This window comes from Camellia sinensis, chromosome 15 (genome assembly GCF_055761805.1).
Source record: "Camellia sinensis isolate YWXY chromosome 15, ASM5576180v1, whole genome shotgun sequence".
NCBI classification, from domain to species: domain Eukaryota; kingdom Viridiplantae; phylum Streptophyta; class Magnoliopsida; order Ericales; family Theaceae; genus Camellia; species Camellia sinensis.
In genome coordinates, this window is record NC_138975.1 from 13,120,017 (window position 1) to 13,140,902 (window position 20,886).

Consider the following 20,886-nt stretch of genomic DNA (forward strand, 5'->3'; position numbering starts at 1 on the left):
TGATTAAACTCTCAAAATATTTGTATAAAATTATTTTGAGAATTAATTATTTTAATTGATTTTTAGCAACTTTTTAACTTTTTTTTTTTAAAGCATATTGTCAAAACAATCCTTAATACACCACAATTTTTTCATACATATATATGACATGTTGTGGTATTATCACTTTGGTTCAGTTATAAAAAGTTCATTTGTTCATTATTTTGGAGGGTTTTTTTTGTGTGAAATTTTTTCATATATACGTTTATAGGAAAGCTTTATGGTGTGCACTTCTTTTGGCGTATATACTGTAGGTATCTTATCATAAACTGACATAATTTTATCAAAAAATTTCATAATATTAATTAAAAAATGCATAATCTCACTATAAATTAGCATAATAAAAAATATCATAATTAACTTACAATTTTTTATTACATGAACCATAATTTTTTTAATATTAAATTAATTTGCGACAAAATTACGTATTTTGTGACTGATACTATGAATTTTTATAATAAAATTATACCAATTTATAGGGTAAATTACACTTACTCTCTCATGAGGTTTGGGTTTAGTACATATCACCCCCTAACGTTTGAGAAATTGCACTAACCTCCTGTCGTTATAATTATTAGACAGAATGAAGATATTAAACTCATGCACTCTCTCTTTTCTTTTTTTACTTTACTTCTTCTTCTTCTTTTTTTCTCTTTCCTTTGTTTTACTTTTTTTTTAATGTAATTTCCTCTAGTTGTCTACTATAAATTGTTGTCTTTTATATAAGAAATTTAGTTTGTGAAATTAGACTATTAACCACAGGGATGAGAATGTAATTTTCAGAATGTCAGGGAATAGAATATAATTGAATCAAACCTTAGAAGATGTCAGTATAATTTACCCTAATTTATAATAGGATAAAGGGTACACACCATAGGTTTTCCCACGTTTACAAGGACTCCCATTTTCATTTTGGGGCAAATTACTTGGAAATCCTATTTAAGAGTGGATAAGTCTATTTAGTCTCACAACCTTTTAATACTCTCAAAAGTCCATTATGTGTTTTTCATCTTTATCCTTCTAGTGTATTTGTTTTAATCAAGCTCTTTCTCTTCATAATTTATGGCGACTGGCGACCATGCCTTACTTCTTCTCTTTCTTTTCTTAATATACAGTCACCGGTGACCGACGATTGTCATTACTTAGAGTTCACCAGCAACCACAAACTATCGACTCCTTACTTCATTCTCACTGACGATGAAAGAGATGAGTTTCAGGTGAAGAAGATGAGTAGATCTAACATCAGATCTGAATAAATTTACATGAGATCCAACTAGATCTAAATTAAAAATAGTTGATGAAGTACAATATTCTCTCTATATCTATTTTTTCTCATTCGATTCCTCAAATTTTCTACTTTTTCTCTACTACATACTTCTATTTTCCCGTTTTAATGGAAGAAATTTGCAAGTTATTAACAAATTGTTTTTAAGTTTTAGTTACAGGCGGTGAAAACTGTAAAGTTTTACAGTTTCAGTTTTGTTAGTGCTGAAATGAATCATACTTTAAAATTGTAAAATTTTACAGTTTCATAATATGTTTTCCAGTTTGATTAATAAGGATAAATATTTAATAGAATCATATTTTGAAATTGTAACATTTTACAGTTTTAAAGATTACTTTTCAATTTGATCAATATTACAGATTATTTGCTTAAATTCCAAAAATTAAAAAATAATATATACTTTTTTCTATTGTTGTTTGTTATTGTTATTTTTTTTTTCTTTCCCATTTCACTTTATCAAAATTTTACACATTTTGCTATGTTTTTTCACTATAATTTCTCCATTTATTTATTTATTTTCTGTCAATATTCTCGACATTTCAATGAGTTTTCGATGATATTTTGGACGTTCAACGAACATTCTAGACATTCCGACGACTTGCAATGACGTTTAGAATACTCCGGCGATACTCTAATAAACTTCTGGCAGCTTTTCGGTGATATTGAATATTCCAGCGAGTCTCCGGTGACCGTTTGACAAAAATTCGGCAGTGGTGGAATGTAAGAGCGTTTTTAAAGTTATAAAAAAGAGAATTTTTTTAGTAATAATTAAAAAAATATGATTAATTAGTGCAAACATTTTATTTTAAGGTTAAATAAATTTTAAATTTTATATATAACACTGTTAAGTGCCCTTCATTTAATAAATTCAATTATACCCTCTAAAAAATTCCATTAGAAAGATGGTTATGGGCCTAGGCTAACTTCCAAAACAGAAAAGGTATTTTGCCGGCCTCATTAAAGGCGGGTTTGGTAAATTTAGGATCCGGACCACAAAAAAATCAAAACGGGTTAAAAAACTGGTGTAATGCGCACAAGGCGCACCCTATACATGAAATCTATCTTTTTCTTTCAATCTGTCCAAAACGCCACCCCAAAAAACCCTAAAATCGATCAAAAGCCCATATATATAGCATTCCTCCCTTGCGCCGTCGAACAGTGTACCCCTCTTTCCTAGGGTTTCGCTGAGCTACTCTTCTGCGAACTTCAAACACTCGATTCGCTTCTCTCACTGTTTCACCCAAAAATGGCGGCGACTCAAATGAGCAAAAAACGAAAGGTCACAAAGCTCTATCTCTGTGTGTGTGTGTGTGTGTGTGTGTGTGTATATTTACATATATCTGCATTTGTATGTTTGTGTTTAGATCTGATGAACTGTGTGGTTTTGTTAATCAGTTTGTTGCTGATGGAGTGTTCTTCGCTGAGCTCAACGAGGTACTCACCAGAGAGCTTGCAGAGGAAGGTTACTCCGGCGTTGAAGTCAGGGTTACGCCGATGCGTACTGAGATCATCATAAGAGCTACTCGTACTCAGAACGTTCTCGGTAAATTCATGATTATGTATGCTTATATGTGAATTTTACACTGCAAGCTGTGAAGGAGCAGGAATGTGGAACTGTTTCGATTGATTGATTGTACTCTGAAAATTTGATGCCAGTTTTCGTTTTAAATTGAGATTTTGTTCCCTAGGATAATGATCTTTACAATAAGAAGAGATTTTTTTTGTTTTTCGTTTTTTTTTTATGCAAATGTGTATTTTCGCTTGATAGATTTATCTCTCTAGGACAAGAAAAAAAAATTTGTTTTTATTGTTTGCTCAAACCAGCATTTTCATCTGGACATGCGATTATGTGTGAGTGTGAGATGAGAAAATTATCCCTGGCAAAGTAATGAAGCCTTTGGTATTACAGGTTGAATCAAAATATAGACAATATGACTGAAATTGAACTCATTCTCAACTAGTTTGTTTGGAAACAGACCAGGAATGCTAAGGTTTATGTTCAACCTTCCTGCATGTGAGGAAAATTATAACTCACTGTCTTAATATTTTTTTCTTTTGTCCTTTTCCCAAAATTTCCCAATAAGAATGGGTATGATCGGATTGATGATACTTGTTTTCTTTCATTGAATATTAGTACTGGGTTTAAACAGATTTCCATGACATACTATGACTTTTAAACTGACGGGTGATAGGGATGTGATTTGGTGGATTTTGTGGTGTTATAATATGCACTAAACAGTCTGGTTTTTGAATGGTTTTGCTCAGGTGAGAGGGGAAGAAGAATTCGGGAGCTGACATCTGTTGTCCAGAAACGCTTCAAGTTTCCAGATGGTGGTGTTGAGCTTTATGCTGAGAGGGTTAACAACAGGGGTCTATGTGCTATTGCTCAGGCTGAGTCTCTGCGTTATAAGCTCCTTGGGGGCCTTGCTGTCCGCAGGTTTGTCTTAGCTTGAATTGGTCTCCAATCTTTTCAAATGTAATTAGATAACAAATCAATTTTTTTATGCATTTATGCCTCCTTGGTTGTCTGTCTGTCTGTTGTAAATATGTAAAAGATGATTCACACTTTTTCCATCCCTTTTGCACATGTAACACCAATCAATAATCACGTTTTGCTTCTTCCTAAAATTGTATGTGGTGATAATGATCTCATGAGCAGCAGTCATGCAAAAAAACTACATGACCCATTGTCGTATGGCTGCCAACACATGATTGTAGACCTCTCAAATAATTTCATTGTGATATAGCTAGGAAAGACATCCTTAGCAGCATTGATTATAGTCCTTTCTTTCCAAATAAATGTTGGTTGAAGAGGTTCCTCATCAATGCTTAAATTAAATAGTTTTTAGAGTTTGTCAGGCTTCTTGAATTGCTTTTGTTTCCTGGAGTTTGGAAAATACTCTTACATAGTTATATCAAAATGTTTATCAGTCAATCAAGTTTTGATTGATTTATTTGTCAACACTACTCTAACCCATTGCACACATTCTTGTAAATGATGTGGTGAGATAATTTAAATTTGTTGGCAAGCAAAATTTCAGGAGTTAAGTTTCTATAAACAAAGTCAAAAAAGGTTAAGCTAACAAGATGAATCTCAAGTATGATCCACCACCAGAGACTAAAAGTTTTGCAATTTTCAGTTTGGATTTCTATGCTTATTTTAAACATCAAAACTGCTGTGTTGTTCTCTGACATTACCCATTAAGGTTGTTAAAATCGGGATCCTACGATGGATCGTTGGAGGTGTTTATAGGATCGGATCGTAGAATCGGATCGAGGATCGTGAGATCCTACCGAAAAAGACAAATTACATAATAATTTAATTTAAATAAATATTTCTTATAAAGTATACACAAAATGAACCTATATTTTATTAAAAAGAAGTGAAGATATTGTGAAAAATATAATACTCCATGTAAAATGTACATATAATATTATGCAATAGAAAACTCGATGGTAAAAGTTCTGTATTTTATCAAAAAAGAAGGTGAAAAAGAAGAAGAATTCTATAACAAAATACTTTACAATGTACAATAATGCATAAAAAGTGAAGAAAAAATATTTAACAAAATTGGATTTGAAAATAGATTAAGAACTCAAAAGAGTAGTTTAGTCGAATGATAAGGTTTGTCGTTAGCATCCCTGGTGGAGCGGATTCGAGTCACAAAAATAATTTCTCCAGAAATTGGGATAAAGTTGCAATCATCTTACCCTTCTTAGACTCCGCTAAAGCTAAGTTTGTTTTTCCGACTATTTAATTTTCTTAAATTACCGCAATATTTGAATGCTTGTTTCCTAGTTTGTTTTTCTTAGTCTATTTGATTCAATACTACTTAATTTTTATTATTTATTTTGACAACATAAATTGATATTTAGACAACAAATATAAAATTTACAACAAAATATGTCATACAATACAAAACAAGGCTTGTAAATTGGATCGGATAGGATCGGATTCGGATCGGGATTCCACGATCTTATAAGATCCCACTACTAGGATCGAAAGATCCTACCTATAAGGAGTTTTTTACACGATCCGGATCGATTGTACTCAAATGGATCGTAGGATCGTAAGATCCGGATCGGGATTCTGATAACCATGTTACCCATTGTGAGGACCCAATGTCTTATGGCTGGCAACACATGCTTGTAGACCACTCATATAACTCCAATGTGCCATATTATCTAGGAAGCAAGCATTGATTATACTTCCCTCTTTCCCATTGACTGTGGGCTAAAGAGGTTCCTCATCAATGCTTAAATTAAATAGTTTTGGAGTTAGTCTGGCTTCTTGAACTGCTTTTATTTCTCGGAGTTTAGAAAATACTCATACATGACTTATATCAAAGTGTTTATCAGCCAATCTAGTTTTGATTGATTTATTTGTGAACACTATTTTAGGCTCACGGCACACATTTGTTTGTAAATGACGATCAATGTTTTTGTCTTTTTAGGATGTCATATTGGTACTTTGTTGTGTTCCCGTAACGATCATATGACTGTATGCTTATAACAATATGATGGTCCTATGTAAAATATTTTTCGAACTTGGAAGGCATCATTGTCTATCTTGCTTAGATTAGTTATTTGGGAAAGTCACTGACCCCAAACCAAAGTAACCCCTAACCCTGAGCAATCATGGTAAAACTTGGTTGACAGATAAAGAAAATGTCAGAATGGAATTATATAGGAGTAGGGCTGCAAACGGACCGAGCCGAGCCAAGCTTTGCTGAGCTCGAGCTCGGCTCGTTTACTTATCAAGCTCGTTTATTGAGCTCGAGCTCGGCTCGATAAGGAATTGGGCTCGAGCTCGGCTCGGCTCGGCTCGATAAATTTTTTTAATATTATTTAAATATAAATATTTAAATAAAAAATATTATTTATATTATTTAATATATAAAAAATGTATTTATGTATATTTATATATTATTTAATATATAAATAATATATTTATTATATAATTTAAATAAAGATAAACGAGCCGAGCTTATGTGAGCTCGAGCTCGGCTCGTTTACTAAACGAGCCTAATATTCGAGCTCGAGCTCGGCTCGTTTACAAAACGAGCTGAGCTGAGCCGAGCCGAGCCTTTTCATGAACAGCTTGGTTCATTTGCAGCCCTATATAGGAGGCTTTGATTCCTTTTTTTTTTTTTTTTTGTGGTTATTTGACCTGTTCTATTATTATACAATTTTCTTCCCTGGAATTATCTACTGGAGTTTTGGTTTGTACAACTTTTATTGACTCACCTATGCTATCTTTTCTTGTTTTAGGGCTTGCTATGGTGTCCTACGATTTGTTATGGAGAGTGGTGCAAAGGGGTGTGAGGTATCTACAAAATCTGTTTCCTGCACTTGACATGTAAATAATGATTGTGCTTAATTCATATTATTATGCAAAAGGTAATCGTTAGTGGAAAGCTGAGGGCACAGCGTGCCAAGGCAATGAAGTTTAAGGATGGATATATGATATCCTCTGGTCAGCCTGTTAATGAATACATTGATTCTGCTGTGAGACATGTGCTTCTTAGACAGGTTAGTTTATTTACCCATTTATGCTTCATTTTCCCATTGCTCCCATTGTTTGTATCTGGGCTTATTTTTGTATTCTAGGATTAATAAATGGTTGCTGGCTGTGATTGACGTTGCCTTTTCCACTCTTTCAAATTGCTGTCTGCTTTTATTTACCTATTTACTTGGTTGTTATAATTATTATTTGGTGGGATAAGCTATAGACACGGTTCAATCTCCTAATGGGACTTGAACAAGACCATGGTAACACCTACATGCATTACCACAAAGCCCACCTTCAATTTTATTATTTTTGTTATCCTTTGATGTTCCATTCCCTTGTCGGAGTATACGACGAACTGCTCATATGCTTTTAGCCTAAATCACTCTATTGAAATTTGACATTTCTGACCTGCATCTAGCTGGAAGTGAATTCATGGCCATGTATCTTTTAATTCCTCCAAATTTTTAGCAGTCAAGTGGAAATGTTATCAAGACTGGTTTCCACAATTTTATGCTTTTCATTAATAGATGCAAACTATCAATGATGGATTTCAAGAAAGCTTTCGACATACATCATTGATGAACATTGGCCTGCTGTCTTCAATTTACTTTATTGGTTTATTTATGGCCCAAATTGAATGATGCAGGGTGTTCTTGGAATCAAAGTCAAAATCATGCTTGGGTGGGATCCAAAGGGCAAGCAGGGACCAATGACACCCCTTCCTGATCTTGTGACGATCCACACCCCCAAGGAGGAAGAGGAGCAGCCCTTCAGGTCATCGCTGCCAGTTGCTGATATTGAGATTGCTGATCCTTAAAATACAATAGGAGCAAGACGAGATATTTCAATATTTGTAGTTGCAAGATAGTCCGACTTCTGTTGGTATCAGGATTTCATTGTGCACTCTTACAATTTTTTGTATCTATTTATTTGCTCCTGTTCTTTGGATTTTCATCCTTTTGAAAGGATGAGAAGTGTTTTTGTTGACTGCTTTTTGTTTTTTGTAAGTTCAGAGCTACTTCCATAAATACTCTAAAAAAGGTTTTGCAATGGATTGTTTTGGTTATTGGTGCTATTTGGTGTAGCTGTTAAAACAGATTATAGATTATAGTTTAACATATTATAGATTATGACTTTAATCAGAAACTGTTAATCTGTGTGGTATAACTGTTGGATTATAGATTTAAGTTGCTGAGTAGTGTTTGTTAAATAAGTTGTGAAGTAATTTTTTCAATTAATTTTTAGTTTTTATTATTGACTATTTGTCTACATTTTTCATAAAAAATAATAATAATATTTTATAATTCATTTGGGTCTTTTTTTATTTTTAAAAAAATAAAAAATAAAAAAATTTAAGAGTATAACTGTGAATTAATATGGTAAGTAGTTTTTTAGAATCAGTTTTTTTGAATTAAAATAAATTGTTAGAATCAGAAGTTATTTGAAATAAGTTTAACTAAACAGTTTAAAATAATGTTTTAAAAATCAGAAGTCATAAATTGGTTCAGAAAAATCTTACAAAACACCCCCATTGTTGCCTACTCTGCCCCCATATTTCAATATTTGTATTTGCAATCTTTTTCTAATGATGAAGTCTGGTTGTATCCAATTTTTATGTCTTTTTTTTTTTAATTATATATTTTGATTGTCTTGAATTTTTTTTACTGTTATTGCACATTTATATATGGAAAATGTCTTGTGGCTCAAAAGTGGCTTAAATGGCCAAAACGACGTCGTTTTGGCCATTTTTATGTTGTTTTGTACTCAAAACGACGTCGTTTTGGCCATTTGAGCCACTTTTGAGTCACAAAATTTGAGCTACTTAGCATTGTCGTTTATATATTCCACCAAATAAACCCAATTAGCAGACACCATGATTACGGAAACGGGATGTGATAACCCTGTTTTGCTCATAAAATTCAGCTGCATTATTTTCTACTTTTTTTCCTTTAGAAGAAAATGTAAACTCTAGACTTGCTGAAACATTCAAAACTGTAATGCAGCAAAGCGAGTTTTGTCCCCTAGTAAATTTTACAAGGTGATAGTTATTCTCTACTAAAAAAGTGGCTAATGAAAAGTGATAGTGAACCAAGGGGTTGTAGCCTAAGTGGCTAACCCTTTGGTTGTTTGGATGAAGACTCACTCAGTGGGAAGGTTTTACTTTGTAAATGATTTTTTCTCAAATTTGAAACAGATTGGACAGTGTCTTAGGTAAGGGAACTAAAATTGTATTAAGATCTGTGAGGGCTTTACTGCTGGTATTTGGGAGGGCTGAGGTTTCAGCTTGGCTGTTAGCTGTTTCCTTTTGGACTGGCTGTTTTCTACTTCATTTTGCTTTCGGGCATGCATGTGATTTGTCTTGCATTTGGGTGCCAACAACATAGTTGCGTTTCAATGCTTTGACAAATTTTCTCTCCCCCAAGCTCTTTGTTATGCTTTTGGCCTCATCTGTATCTTTTTATTGGAATAAAAAATCTCCTTTTTTGGTTTAAAAAAAAAATAATAGTGGCTAATCTTTTGACTACCAAATCTCTCCTTAGGTTCCACTTTAAGAAGTACGGATACGAACGCGAACATAAACGCGAACATGGATATTGATGCAGATACGGGATATGATGATTTCAAAAAAATGAGGACACAAACATGGCGGGAATACGACAATAATGTATTTTTTTTATATATATTTTTTCATTTGTTAGATTAATATTACATCAAAAAATAATCAAAATTAACAAAAATTAACTCTAATTCTATATTCTTTTAAAAAAACTTATAAATTAGCACTTTCCATTTATTTCTATTAAGTATTTAAATCTAAAAAATAATAAATATTTAACGTCTAAACATTCATCAAAAGTACTAAAAAAAATGGGAGAAGATAAGTTGGCATGTTCCTGACATGTTCCGGATGTGTTTCCGAAATGTTCTTTGAAAATAAATTAATTAAATAAAAGGGATACATATACTACACTAGTGTAGAGAATTCTAAAATATAGTAGGAGGGGCTGTTGTCCTAGACATTTTTATGGAATGTTCTAGAGAAATTTTGTAACCCTTGAATCAAAGTAATCCTAGTCATCTATTGAAAAGGTGAATGGCTATATAAGGGGAAATGCCTCATTTGTAACCAAGAGGAGAACTCTAGAGTGAGAACTAGAGTATCAAGAGTGACGACTTGAGAGGGTGAGAGCCTTGCGGAGCTTTGTACATTACTATGGTTGTATAGTGAATATGTTTTTCCACCTATACCTGGTGTGTAAGTTAGCGTGGTCAAGTGAGCAAGGCTTTGGAAAAACCAAGGTTGTCCCTTATTTGGTTCCTACATTTTGTCTTTCATTATTGTTAAAACACAAATCCATTAATTCCTAGGTTGGCTCCATTAAACCCCGTGTTGACTCTTGTATTTTGTCCCTCATTATTGTTAAACATAGGGCCATCAGTTTCTAAATTGACTCTATTAATTAGGGTTGGGTATAAGATTATTTGAACCGTTTAACCCGTCTAATCTGAATTGATTCTCATACAAATGAGCGGTTTTGCTGATACAATACGGGTGGATACGATTTGAAATATGTCATTATTGCGGGTTGTGGATTTTACTCACACCTGCAAGAACCCACTTGTAGTTAGACTTTTTTTTTTTTAATTTTTTTTTTTAAAAACTTGAACCGTTGATTTCATTCATTCAATCCTAGATATTTTTGCCTAACAAACATACGCATGGAATTGGAATTTTTAAAAGTTTGATGTGATTCGTAATAGATTGCGAGTTTGAAAATATTTTTATTTTATTTAATAGGTTTGAATTGGATGAAGTTTGACAATAATTTATTATAATTTTATTATTACATTTTGGATGAATGTAAAAGTTAATAAAGAATTACTTTTAGATATGTTTAGGATTTAAATGATTTTACTTTAATTGTATTGTTTGGGTAGTGAATGATTTTGATGATTTAATTTAGAATTTTGAAACATGTGTGTTAATTTATTATTTTGTTTAAAAATTTAGGATTTTAAATGATTTGTTTGTATTAGGAATTGATTTTGTTGTATTTTTAATTTTATAAGTTTTAATTTATTAATTATTAATGTTAAGCATTTTAGCAAATGGGGGCAAAAGGCCCAAAATAAATATTTATAAGACGGAAAAAAGAGCTCAAAAATAAATTTTTAAAGAAAAAAGTCAAATCTGCAAACTTTCTGCACATCTGCAAACTCTATCCGCACAAACTACAATTCATATTGGGGACGGTTGCGATTTAATTTTTTTTCAAACCGCACATATACGGACAAATTTAAAATACAAACCGAACTGTGAGCACCCTTTCTATTAATCCCTGTATTGGCTACTTGATTGGCTCCATCAATTTCTTGGTCTGCCACATTCACTCCATTGGGCAAATCCACACTACACAATCAGAAGATACTCACAATCTAAGAAGGGAATCGAAGATGGGTTGATGTGGCAATTCTTCTTGTTAGAACTCTGAATCCCTCTGCAACGTTTCCTATGAAGATTCTTTCAAGTGCTTGAGGCTATAATATATTTCTGGCGACAAAGAACGCAAAATCTTTTCTTGCACTGATGTGAGGCGGTGCATTTCAATTCAAATGTAGGTGGCGAACTTCCAATCAACTAGCTCAACCTAGCAGCCTAAGCTAATAAACTACCGAGAACATGAGAACAATTGCCCCAAACATTGTGCTAAAATGATATTATTTTTTTTTGTAAATTTTTTATTTATAAAAAAAGTATAATGTCAACAAAAACAACTAAATGAGGTAGATGGGTTTGATAGAATGAGTGAGTATCCGGTCTAATAATTCTTAAAATGTTATGTAGGTCACGGATATATCGGATCATTTGCAAAATCCGACCAATCACATTAAATTAAATTTTCAAAAAAATATTGATATATTTAACATGTATTATTTATTTTTTATATTTATTTGTTAAAGTAATAAAAACAAACTTTTTGAAAATAAGCTCAAATATAAAAAAAGAAAAAAAGAAGAGATATTTAGACAAAGACCCTCTAACTAATATCAAATATCACTTTGTCCTGTTGAACTAAAAAAAACACGCAATTATACCTATTTAATTATCAAAATATATCACATACCACCCACTCCTTCCTCTAACTATGAGTATTATGGGGTTGAAGGTCACGCATTATGATTTTTGTTATTTTATGACTAAAGTACCTTTTAGCAGTAGGTTAATTACACTAGAAATTTTGTAAACCATTATAAAGTATCACTTTACCTTTTAACCTATCATGAAATATTATTCTATCCCTAAATTATAAAAATGTGTAATTAGACACTTCAACTATAAAAAATGTCACACATTTTTTGACGCTGTTAACGGAAGCAATAACATGACCAAATTGTTTCATTTTTTATATCCCACACATCCATTCTCTTTTTAAAGTTTGTGATAAACCAATGTTTTTTAAAATGAATTTTTGATGATTATTTTTGGAAATGGGCTGAGAGGTGAGAGGATAGGAGTAGAGTTTCTAATTGATATTTTTAATTTTTTGTTGTTGTTGTAATGTTTTCTGACGAGCTTCAAAGAGAAAACATGTGTGTGAATATAGGAAACAAAGACAATTTTATCATTTAACTATTTTTGTTAATGATGGTGTGACATTTTGATAGTTAAAAAGTTTAATTGTACATTATTATAGTTCAGGGAAATAAATTAAGGGGTTGTAGGACATTTTGGTAATTAAATGTGTTTTGTTAACACTTTAAGAAATTTTACGATATCAATAATTTAGGGGTGCCTCTATTTACACACCACATTTGGTCTTAAGGCACACCATTATTTAGTTTACACCTTTAATGATTTGAAAAAACATACAGCTTGTTTGGTTCTGGTTTTTAGAAAATTCTACTTTTTTATTTTTCGTATTTTAATATTTTCAATGAATTTTTTTAATTTTTTAGCAATTTTTTTTTTTTAATTTTTAGACACACCTAACATAAATACACTTAAAAAGTATAATATTTGTGAAAGATATTTTTAAAAATTAAAAATACATAAAAATACGAAAATTGTACTGAATTTTTATTTTTATTTTTTTTGTATTTTTTGGTATTTAGTGTATTTTTTAAAGATTTTTTTCATAAATAATATACTTTTTAAGTGTATTTATGTTAGGTGTGTCTAAAAATTAAAAAAAAAAATTGTTTAAAACATTAAAAATATTCATTGAAAACATTAAAATACGAAAAATAAAAAAATAAAATTTTCTGAAAAACTGTTTTCTAAAAATCAAAACCAAACAAGTTGTATGTTTTTTCAAATTATTAAAGGTATGAATTGAGTAGTGGTGTGCCTTAAGACCAAATGTGGTGTGTAAATAGAGTCACCCATAATTTAGGGGTGAATTTGTATTGGTTGGCAAAATTTGAAAAGAGAAAGGAAAAATATAAGTTAAATATAAATAAAATATACTAATAAATTTATTTAGTTTCACACACTTTTTTATTTTTTCTTTTCAGATCCCTTCCCCATTCCTTCAACCAAACATAATATTAAAGAACTAGGAATATTCCTCAAAAAAAAAAAAAAAAAGAAGGTAGGAAAAAGTTTTTTTTAAAAAAAATTGAGAAAATAAACCGAATAAAAGCCCAAAATAATAAAACCTAATTCATCAACCAATTCGTATCAACTCACTAAACCGCACAACCTAATGGGTTGATTTTGAAACCATTAATAGTGAGATTCAAATTTAATTTTCTCAACCCAATTCCATTAGGTCAGATGGCAAATAATATGAAACCCGACCAAAACTTGAACTATAAGGTGTAATTTGAGTAGACTCAATCCAAGCAACCTGAGTCCGAATTAAATTAGGTGTGGGCATGCGTAGAAATTTAAAAGTTCGAATTAAATTTAGACAAGTTTGAACAGAAATACCAACCAACTCGAGCAAATCAAAGCTCGAATTGTATATATAAATATATAAAAATGTTAAATATACATATAAATTATTAATCATTATATTTTATACAAAGATTGTTTTGGCAATTCGACTAAAAATAAAAATAAAAAACCAAAAAAATCAAAAAACCAACTTTATTCTATCTCGCATTATATGTATAGATTCTTCAAGTATTCTATCTCGCATTATATGTACTATTTATTTTAATATTATGATTAATGATTTTATGAAAAAAATGTCAAAACAGTATAATAATAATAATAATAAAAATAAACTGTTCAATTTAGTCTACGGACCTAGTTTAGGAATGAATTATTTTAATAATTTTTTTATAAAAAAATGATATAATAACATTTTAATTAAAATATATAGTAATTGAGAAACGAGGCAGGTAATTAATTGGGACCAAGGTCGGATCGGATCTGTATGCCTCAAAGTTGTCACTAGACAAAAGGAGTCAACTGAAGCAAGAAGAGAACACAGATAGCAGTACCGATCGATTGGCAATGACGTCCCTCTCAAACACCACAGTAATCTCCCAGTTTTCAGCTCTTGAGTCTCTCCAAATGCCCCAAATTACAAAGGTTAGGAACCGTTAATTGCATTTTTTATTTTATTTTAATTTTAATTTTGGTTATTTCTCTGTTTGGATTGTGGAGAGAAAAGAAAAGAAAGAAGCATTCACAAATAAATTCAAGATTCCAACAAAGCTTAATTAGTTTAGCTATATATATATGTATATATATATTGTTTGTTCACCTGTGTTTTTTGCTTTTGAATTTTTACAAGGCGCTGCGATTCTTATTTTATTTTGCTCCAAATACACTCTATTCTTTGCAGAACCTAAAGTTGAGTTTACATGCAAGTTGAATGTATTTGGAGTAAAATGGGGTGAGAATACTATAATAAGGACAAAGAAGTTAGTGTTCTTGGAGGAAATTGGAGTAAGAATAGTAACTATGTATGTATAATAAGGACAAAGAATGGAGTGTATTTGGAGTAAAGTGGAGTGAGAATAGTAACTATGTACGTAAAATAAGGATAAAGAAGGGAGTGTATTTGAAACAAAGTAGAGTGAGAATAGTGGCTTCTTTTTTACAGTCAACTTTCAAGTTCTGCAATTTGTTTAATCAAATTCATGATTTATCACTGTGAAACTGTGATGTATGTAGGGCTACACTTTAAATAATTTTTTTTTTTTTTAAATTTTATTTAATTTGTTGTAGGGCAGTTCAAGATTGGGCTGTGTCAATTATCAGTTACTTCGGACAAGAACATGAACCTAGCTCATGCCCGAAATTCAATCGAAGTGGCCGCTAAGCATGGTGCAACCCTTGTTGTTTTGCCTGTGAGTTTGAGTTCTATTCATGAAAAGCCATGGTTATTTGGGTTAGCAATATATAAATAAAAAAATGATGTCAAATTAGTATTCCTGATATATTTTTTTAACATTAATGTGTACTTATTGGGCGTTGTTTTTTGTTGGGTAGTATTTGTTCTTGATAAACACTGGACATTAACCTGTCGAATGTTGAATCCAATTTCATGGTAAGTTGGAGTAAGGGTATTTTGATAGAGTGCTGCTATTAGCCCCTGTCAAAATTCTTTAGCCCCCCATTTATAATTTTTTTTTATTAAAATTATACCCTAAAGTAAAATTACATTAAAAGACATTATTAAATGGAACACCCACTTATCAATAAGAATTAATACTCTATAATATTAGACACCCACCCCCAACTCCAACTCCAACTCCAACTCCAACTCCAACTATACGTATTCTATGTTTGTAAATCCTAAACCTATTACTTTTCATAACCAACTAACATAAACCCTAAATCTATTATTTTTCATAATCATCTTAAATCTTGAATGTGTCATCTTTATTACTATCATCAACGCTATTGAACTTGAAAGTTTTGCTTCAAGTATAACGTATACTTCATCATCTTATAAGTTTATCTGTCTTACATTAACATTCTCGGTCGTTTTTGGTCGTTCTTGTTTCGTTCGAGCTGTTCGGTACTGGTTTGATGACTGATAGAATTATGTTCAGTAATACAGTATTGAACATAATCCTTTCGTTCAATACATAGGTTCCGAACATTAATGTAGATAGTCAGTTATGTAATTTTCTTTGTTAAACTAACTTAGAATAGAAAAGAGTGAATTTGAATGGATTTAAGTTATGTATTTTGAATGGATTTAATTCACGTTATTTTAAGTTGTGAATTGGAATAAATTCAAGTTACACAGTGATGAACAAATTTTGTTCGGACATACAGTGCTGACAGGATCATTATTGTTCGACAAAATAATTCTGAACAAAATACATTTTTTCGGCTACACAGTGGTGAACAAATTGTTTTGGGGTACATTCAGAATTCTGATGGCGATTCAGACGATGATTCTGTTTTTCCTCATCTTGCAAACGGTTATACAAATCCCGTATAAATTGGAGTATCTTCGATCAATCTCAGTGATGACGAAGATACAAAAAGTAACGAAGAAGATGATGATGAGAAGATGAGAGAAGTTACTTATTCGGCGATACGGAGAGCGTTCAGAGAAGATGAGAGTCGTCGGAATGCTCTGTTGATGGCCGAGACGGCGACGAGAGTGATGGAGGGTTGGGGTTTAAGAATTCTATACTGGACCAAAGCTCCAAACTCTGAAGATTGAGTGAGTCCGGAAAGGAGAGGGATGAAAGAAAGGAGAGGGATGAAAAATTAGGTGGGCGTTCATTTCATTGTGAAAATATTATGAATATGGGTAGATTTGGTAATAAGTGGGGTATCCAAAAAAATATTATTAAAATTTAAGGTTTAGGGTTGGGGTCCAAAGAAACGGGGGGTCCAAAGAATTTTAGTAGGTGCTAATAGCAGCACTCATTTTGATATTCCGCACTTGTGACATGTAGCCCTAATATATTATATAAAGCACACAATGTCAGGCAATTTTAATTCCAAAAAAATCCCCAACAACATTAGATTTTTCCAAATATTTGCCTTGGATAGCAGTTAAAACGTAAAATCCACCAACTATAACTATTGTTAAGTGACTTCTCCCTCTCCACTCTCATCCACGATCTCTTCAATTGCACATATTGGTGTGCTTACTCTTCTAATTCTATATATATCTAGTTGGGAGTGGCTATATCCGTATCTTGTTTGTAACTCTTTCTCACCATAGTAAAACCGCAGTGACCGTTAACATAGCCTTATTTTTAGTGTGATCCATGTAAATCTTGTGTGTGTGATTTACAATTCATGTTTATTGTTATTCTCAATTTTTCTACAAATTCTGCCTAGGTGTTCTGCAATTCTAAAGTCCTTAGATGCATAATTCATGTTGATTTTGACTTGTTTTTCTCTGGTAGGAAATGTGGAACTGTCCTTATTCGACTGATTACTTTGAAAAATTTGCTGAGGATTTTGATTATAAGGACAGCTCCCCATCATTTTCTATGTTGTCAGAAGTTGCTTTGGGGAACCGGATCACAATTGTAGGTGGATCTATGCCTGAAAGGAGAAAGAATGGTCAGTTGTACAACACCTGCTGCGTTTTTGGACCTGATGGAAACCTAAAGGCCAAGCATAGTAAAGTACGTGCATCTGAATAAGAGAAGATTAAAAAAAAAAAAGGAAAAAATAAAGGAGGATATAAGAAATTTGATAATTGAAATAAGTATTGGTGGTGTTGTGCAGGTGCATTTGTTTGATGTTTACATTCCGGGAGATATTTCATTTAAGGAATCAGACAACTTTGCATCAGGAGATCAACCAACCATTGTTAACACAGGTATGCATTGAGTTCATTGGTATTGGTTTGATCATGTTTATCATAATCTACACTGCAGATATTGGTGGTTACTTGTCTCATCTCTGAAAATACTCAGCGTCATTTGGATGCATTGTTCTTAATTGAAATTGATGTCGTGGTGTATGATATGGATTTATTTTTATTATCTTATCTTATTGTGGATTAGCCTAGTTGGTTCCGGTTTTGCATTTCATTTCTAGATTTATCAAGAACCAGCTGAAGCAAAATGGTCAATCAGAGAGAATCACCCACTTGCTCAGATTGTAGCACACCCTGTCATCAGGATTTGAATATCTCCCTTGAGCACTTTACGAACCTATATATACACTTGGACTTAGTTTCCTTTGTGCTTCTTTCAGAGTTACCATGTTAAATTTGTACCTAGTTATTGTTTACATGCACAAAATCACGATAAAGATGCGATGGCATATCATTTATGTTTGAATGCAGATGTGGGTTGCATTGGAATAGGTATTTGTCACGACATACGATTCCCTGAACTGGCGATGCTGTATCGAGCAAGAGGTATTCATTTTCTGGATAATACCAGGCAATTGTGGGATTCTGTAAATGGTCTTCTGACGTATTTCGTGCATATTTTAAATGCCAGGTGCACATTTAATATGCTATCCTGGAGCATTTAACATGAGTACTGGGGAAGCGCTTTGGGAGCTTGAACAAAGAGCAAGGCAAGTACATTTGGCATCTCACCTTCTAACAAAACATTCATGAAGATATTATAGGCATTTGACATGTTTCTAAAACACCTACAAGTTAAATTGACTAAAGCATGAGATAGAAGGCTAGTATCACATATCAAATTGAAAATCTGAAATGCGTGTAAGAGTACTTATCACGGTCAACATACGTTGTCATGTTAATTTGTAGTCATAGATCCCCATTGACGCGAGAGCATGAAACAATTGTAGTTTTAAATCACATCAAATTTAGTAACTGTGGTGGAATCCTCTATTGCCTTGGATCAGTTGGATGTACTACTTGTGATGAATTTTTGTTGTCAGGAATATTATGGGCATTGGTATGCAAGTCCCTGAAAATGTTTGGTTCATAGGCGGGCTTATAGTAATCTTTCTAATTGGTTGCGAGCTAACTACAAAATTGCTGTACTTTAGTGTAATTATATCCTAAGAAGCACAGAAGTAGACATTGACACGCCGATACGCCAATTTTCACAAAATACAGGTCATGATGCACAAAATATACAGATTTTGTATATTTATTATACGGATATGAATATTTCATTCAAAGATAATAAAATGTGCAACGTAACACTAATTTTAAAGTTTAAAAGATGAGAGATTCATAAGTATAAATCTACATTGTTTTTTATTTTTTTTCCTCTAAGTTGTTTTGTTCAAACTTATAATGTATTTCATTGTATCTAAGTGATAGATGTGTGTTCCTCAAGTATATGAAACTTGTCTTAGTAAAAAAAAAATATGACATATTTGGATATGTGAAAGTGTTCAATGAGTGTCGGTGTTGAACACGTATCGGACAAGGACATGCACTTCCTTAGAAGTGTCCGTACTTCTAAGATTATATTTTCACCTTCCTATGCTTGCGAAAATGAGATGAGTGCAGAGTATTTAATGTTTATCTATTAATCTTTGTGTACTAATTCAGTTCACTTCTAAAATCCAGGGCAGCTGATAACCAGGTACTTATATGCGCTTGTTTTCTTGTAAATATTTTCATGGAGAATTCTATTATGCATACCCCATACCCAAGGTTCTGAAAAGCGACCATAACGGGTGGCAGTAACCACCAAAACCGTTACGTAACGGTTGCGGCCGCTTTTTAAAACCTTGCCCATACCATATGCACCTTTAGTTACGTCATTTTCTTCTTTAATTATGATTAATTTTCTTCTTTAGTTATAACATTATTTTGAGATTTTGGGTATGACATTTTTGTGTTTGGTTATGACGTTGTTTTATTTTTTTTAATTATGACTCAGGAAGTATGAAATTATACTAATTTTTTTTTTGTAATTATAAGGTGCATATGGTACACACCCTGTAGTGTTTATCATAGTCTTTCCCTGTTTTCTTAGCCTGTAAGCCTCATTGCATTGTGGTGGTACTGCTAGTTGTATGTAGCTACGTGCTCGCCGTCTCGAGACTCCATTGGTAGCTACATGATATGGGGGCATTCTACTGTTGTCGGACCGGTAATGGAAATCTTGAACCTTAATATGCTACTTAATTTTTTCGGATTAAAATCACCTAAATAAAAAGCTTTAATTACAAATCATGGCTTTGTATTTTGCTGAGCAGTCCGGAAAAATAATTGCCACCTCGGGGCACGAAGAGACAGTAGTGATTGCTGAGATTAATTATTCTATGATTCAACAGCAGAGGTGATTTAATTGTTTCTGAATTTAAAGACGAATTGTAATTAAGAAAATTCCCAATATTTTCTTAATCATACTTTCAATAATTTACAGGGAGATTGTCCCTCTGGAGAAACAAAGGCGGGAAGTATACCGGTTTGTCGATGTCCATGAGCAGAAGCCTTGAAGAATGAGAGAGATTATTGTAACACAATTACAATAACATGTGGTTTATTGCATCTGTTTTTTGTGTTTTTGCTCTTGAACAAAGGAAATAGTTCTGATGGCTACACTGGGAACGATCAGAAAACAGAAACTTCAAATTTGTATTGATTTTTTTTTTTTTTTTGGTGTTGAGTTGAATTTGACTAATGAAATGACTTGACATTAGACTAATTCTTTGTTTATCAGCAATAGAAATCTTCTATATTTAGACTTTCAATTTCTCTGTATTTTAAATATGGTGGAATTTTTTTAACATATACATAGATATACATGAAGTTGAAAAATATCATTTGACGGCAAATATAATTTTTTTTTTTTTGAAAAAAAAAATGCACGGGCCTATTTGGTTGTGTTTTAATTTTTATTTTATTTTATGTTTCGGAAAACATAAATTAACTTGATTGGCAAATTATTTCTGAAAATTACTTTTTGAAAAAATAAAAATAAAAAGCTCACTTTTTAGGAAAAATGAAAAACTTATTTTTAATTCTTTGAAAACTATTTTTGCACCAAAATAAAAATAATTGAGAAAAATAAAAATATAGGAACCAAGTTGACACAATTAGGGGTGTGCGTGGTGCGGTTCGGACGGTTTGAGAATAAAATTACAAAACGAATGGCAGGTTAGCAGATTAGCGGATTGACAAATTGCGGTTTGGGCGGTTTTTGACGGATTGGCGGATTGAAG

General features: G+C 32.1%; 2 protein-coding genes across 5 annotated transcripts; both read left to right on the plus strand.

The window, feature by feature from the left end:
* Positions 1–1,154: 1,154 nt before the first annotated feature.
* LOC114296614 (small ribosomal subunit protein uS3x) lies at positions 1,155–7,911 on the plus strand. Its single transcript, XM_028240917.2, has 6 exons — positions 1,155–2,603; positions 2,720–2,867; positions 3,590–3,761; positions 6,596–6,650; positions 6,725–6,856; positions 7,483–7,911. The coding sequence occupies exons 1-6, from the start codon at positions 2,571–2,573 to the stop codon at positions 7,651–7,653; spliced, it is 711 nt and encodes a 236-aa protein (XP_028096718.2). The 5' UTR covers positions 1,155–2,570; the 3' UTR covers positions 7,654–7,911.
* Positions 7,912–14,168: 6,257 nt separating this feature from the next.
* Positions 14,169–20,415, plus strand: LOC114296627 (omega-amidase, chloroplastic-like). 4 transcript variants are annotated; one of them, XM_082910381.1, is made up of 10 exons: positions 14,170–14,379; positions 15,027–15,143; positions 17,175–17,399; positions 17,503–17,596; positions 18,068–18,142; positions 18,228–18,306; positions 19,265–19,298; positions 19,731–19,811; positions 19,918–20,000; positions 20,088–20,415. In XM_082910381.1, exons 1-10 carry the CDS (start codon positions 14,302–14,304, stop codon positions 20,158–20,160), a joined length of 939 nt encoding a protein of 312 aa, XP_082766507.1. In that variant the 5' UTR covers positions 14,170–14,301; the 3' UTR covers positions 20,161–20,415. The 4 variants fall into 4 exon arrangements, with proteins under 4 accessions (XP_082766509.1, XP_082766507.1, XP_082766508.1 ...); XM_082910382.1 differs by having other exon boundaries at positions 19,283–19,298; XM_082910384.1 differs by having other exon boundaries at positions 14,189–14,379; positions 15,022–15,143.
* The last annotated feature ends 471 nt before the right edge of the window (positions 20,416–20,886 follow it).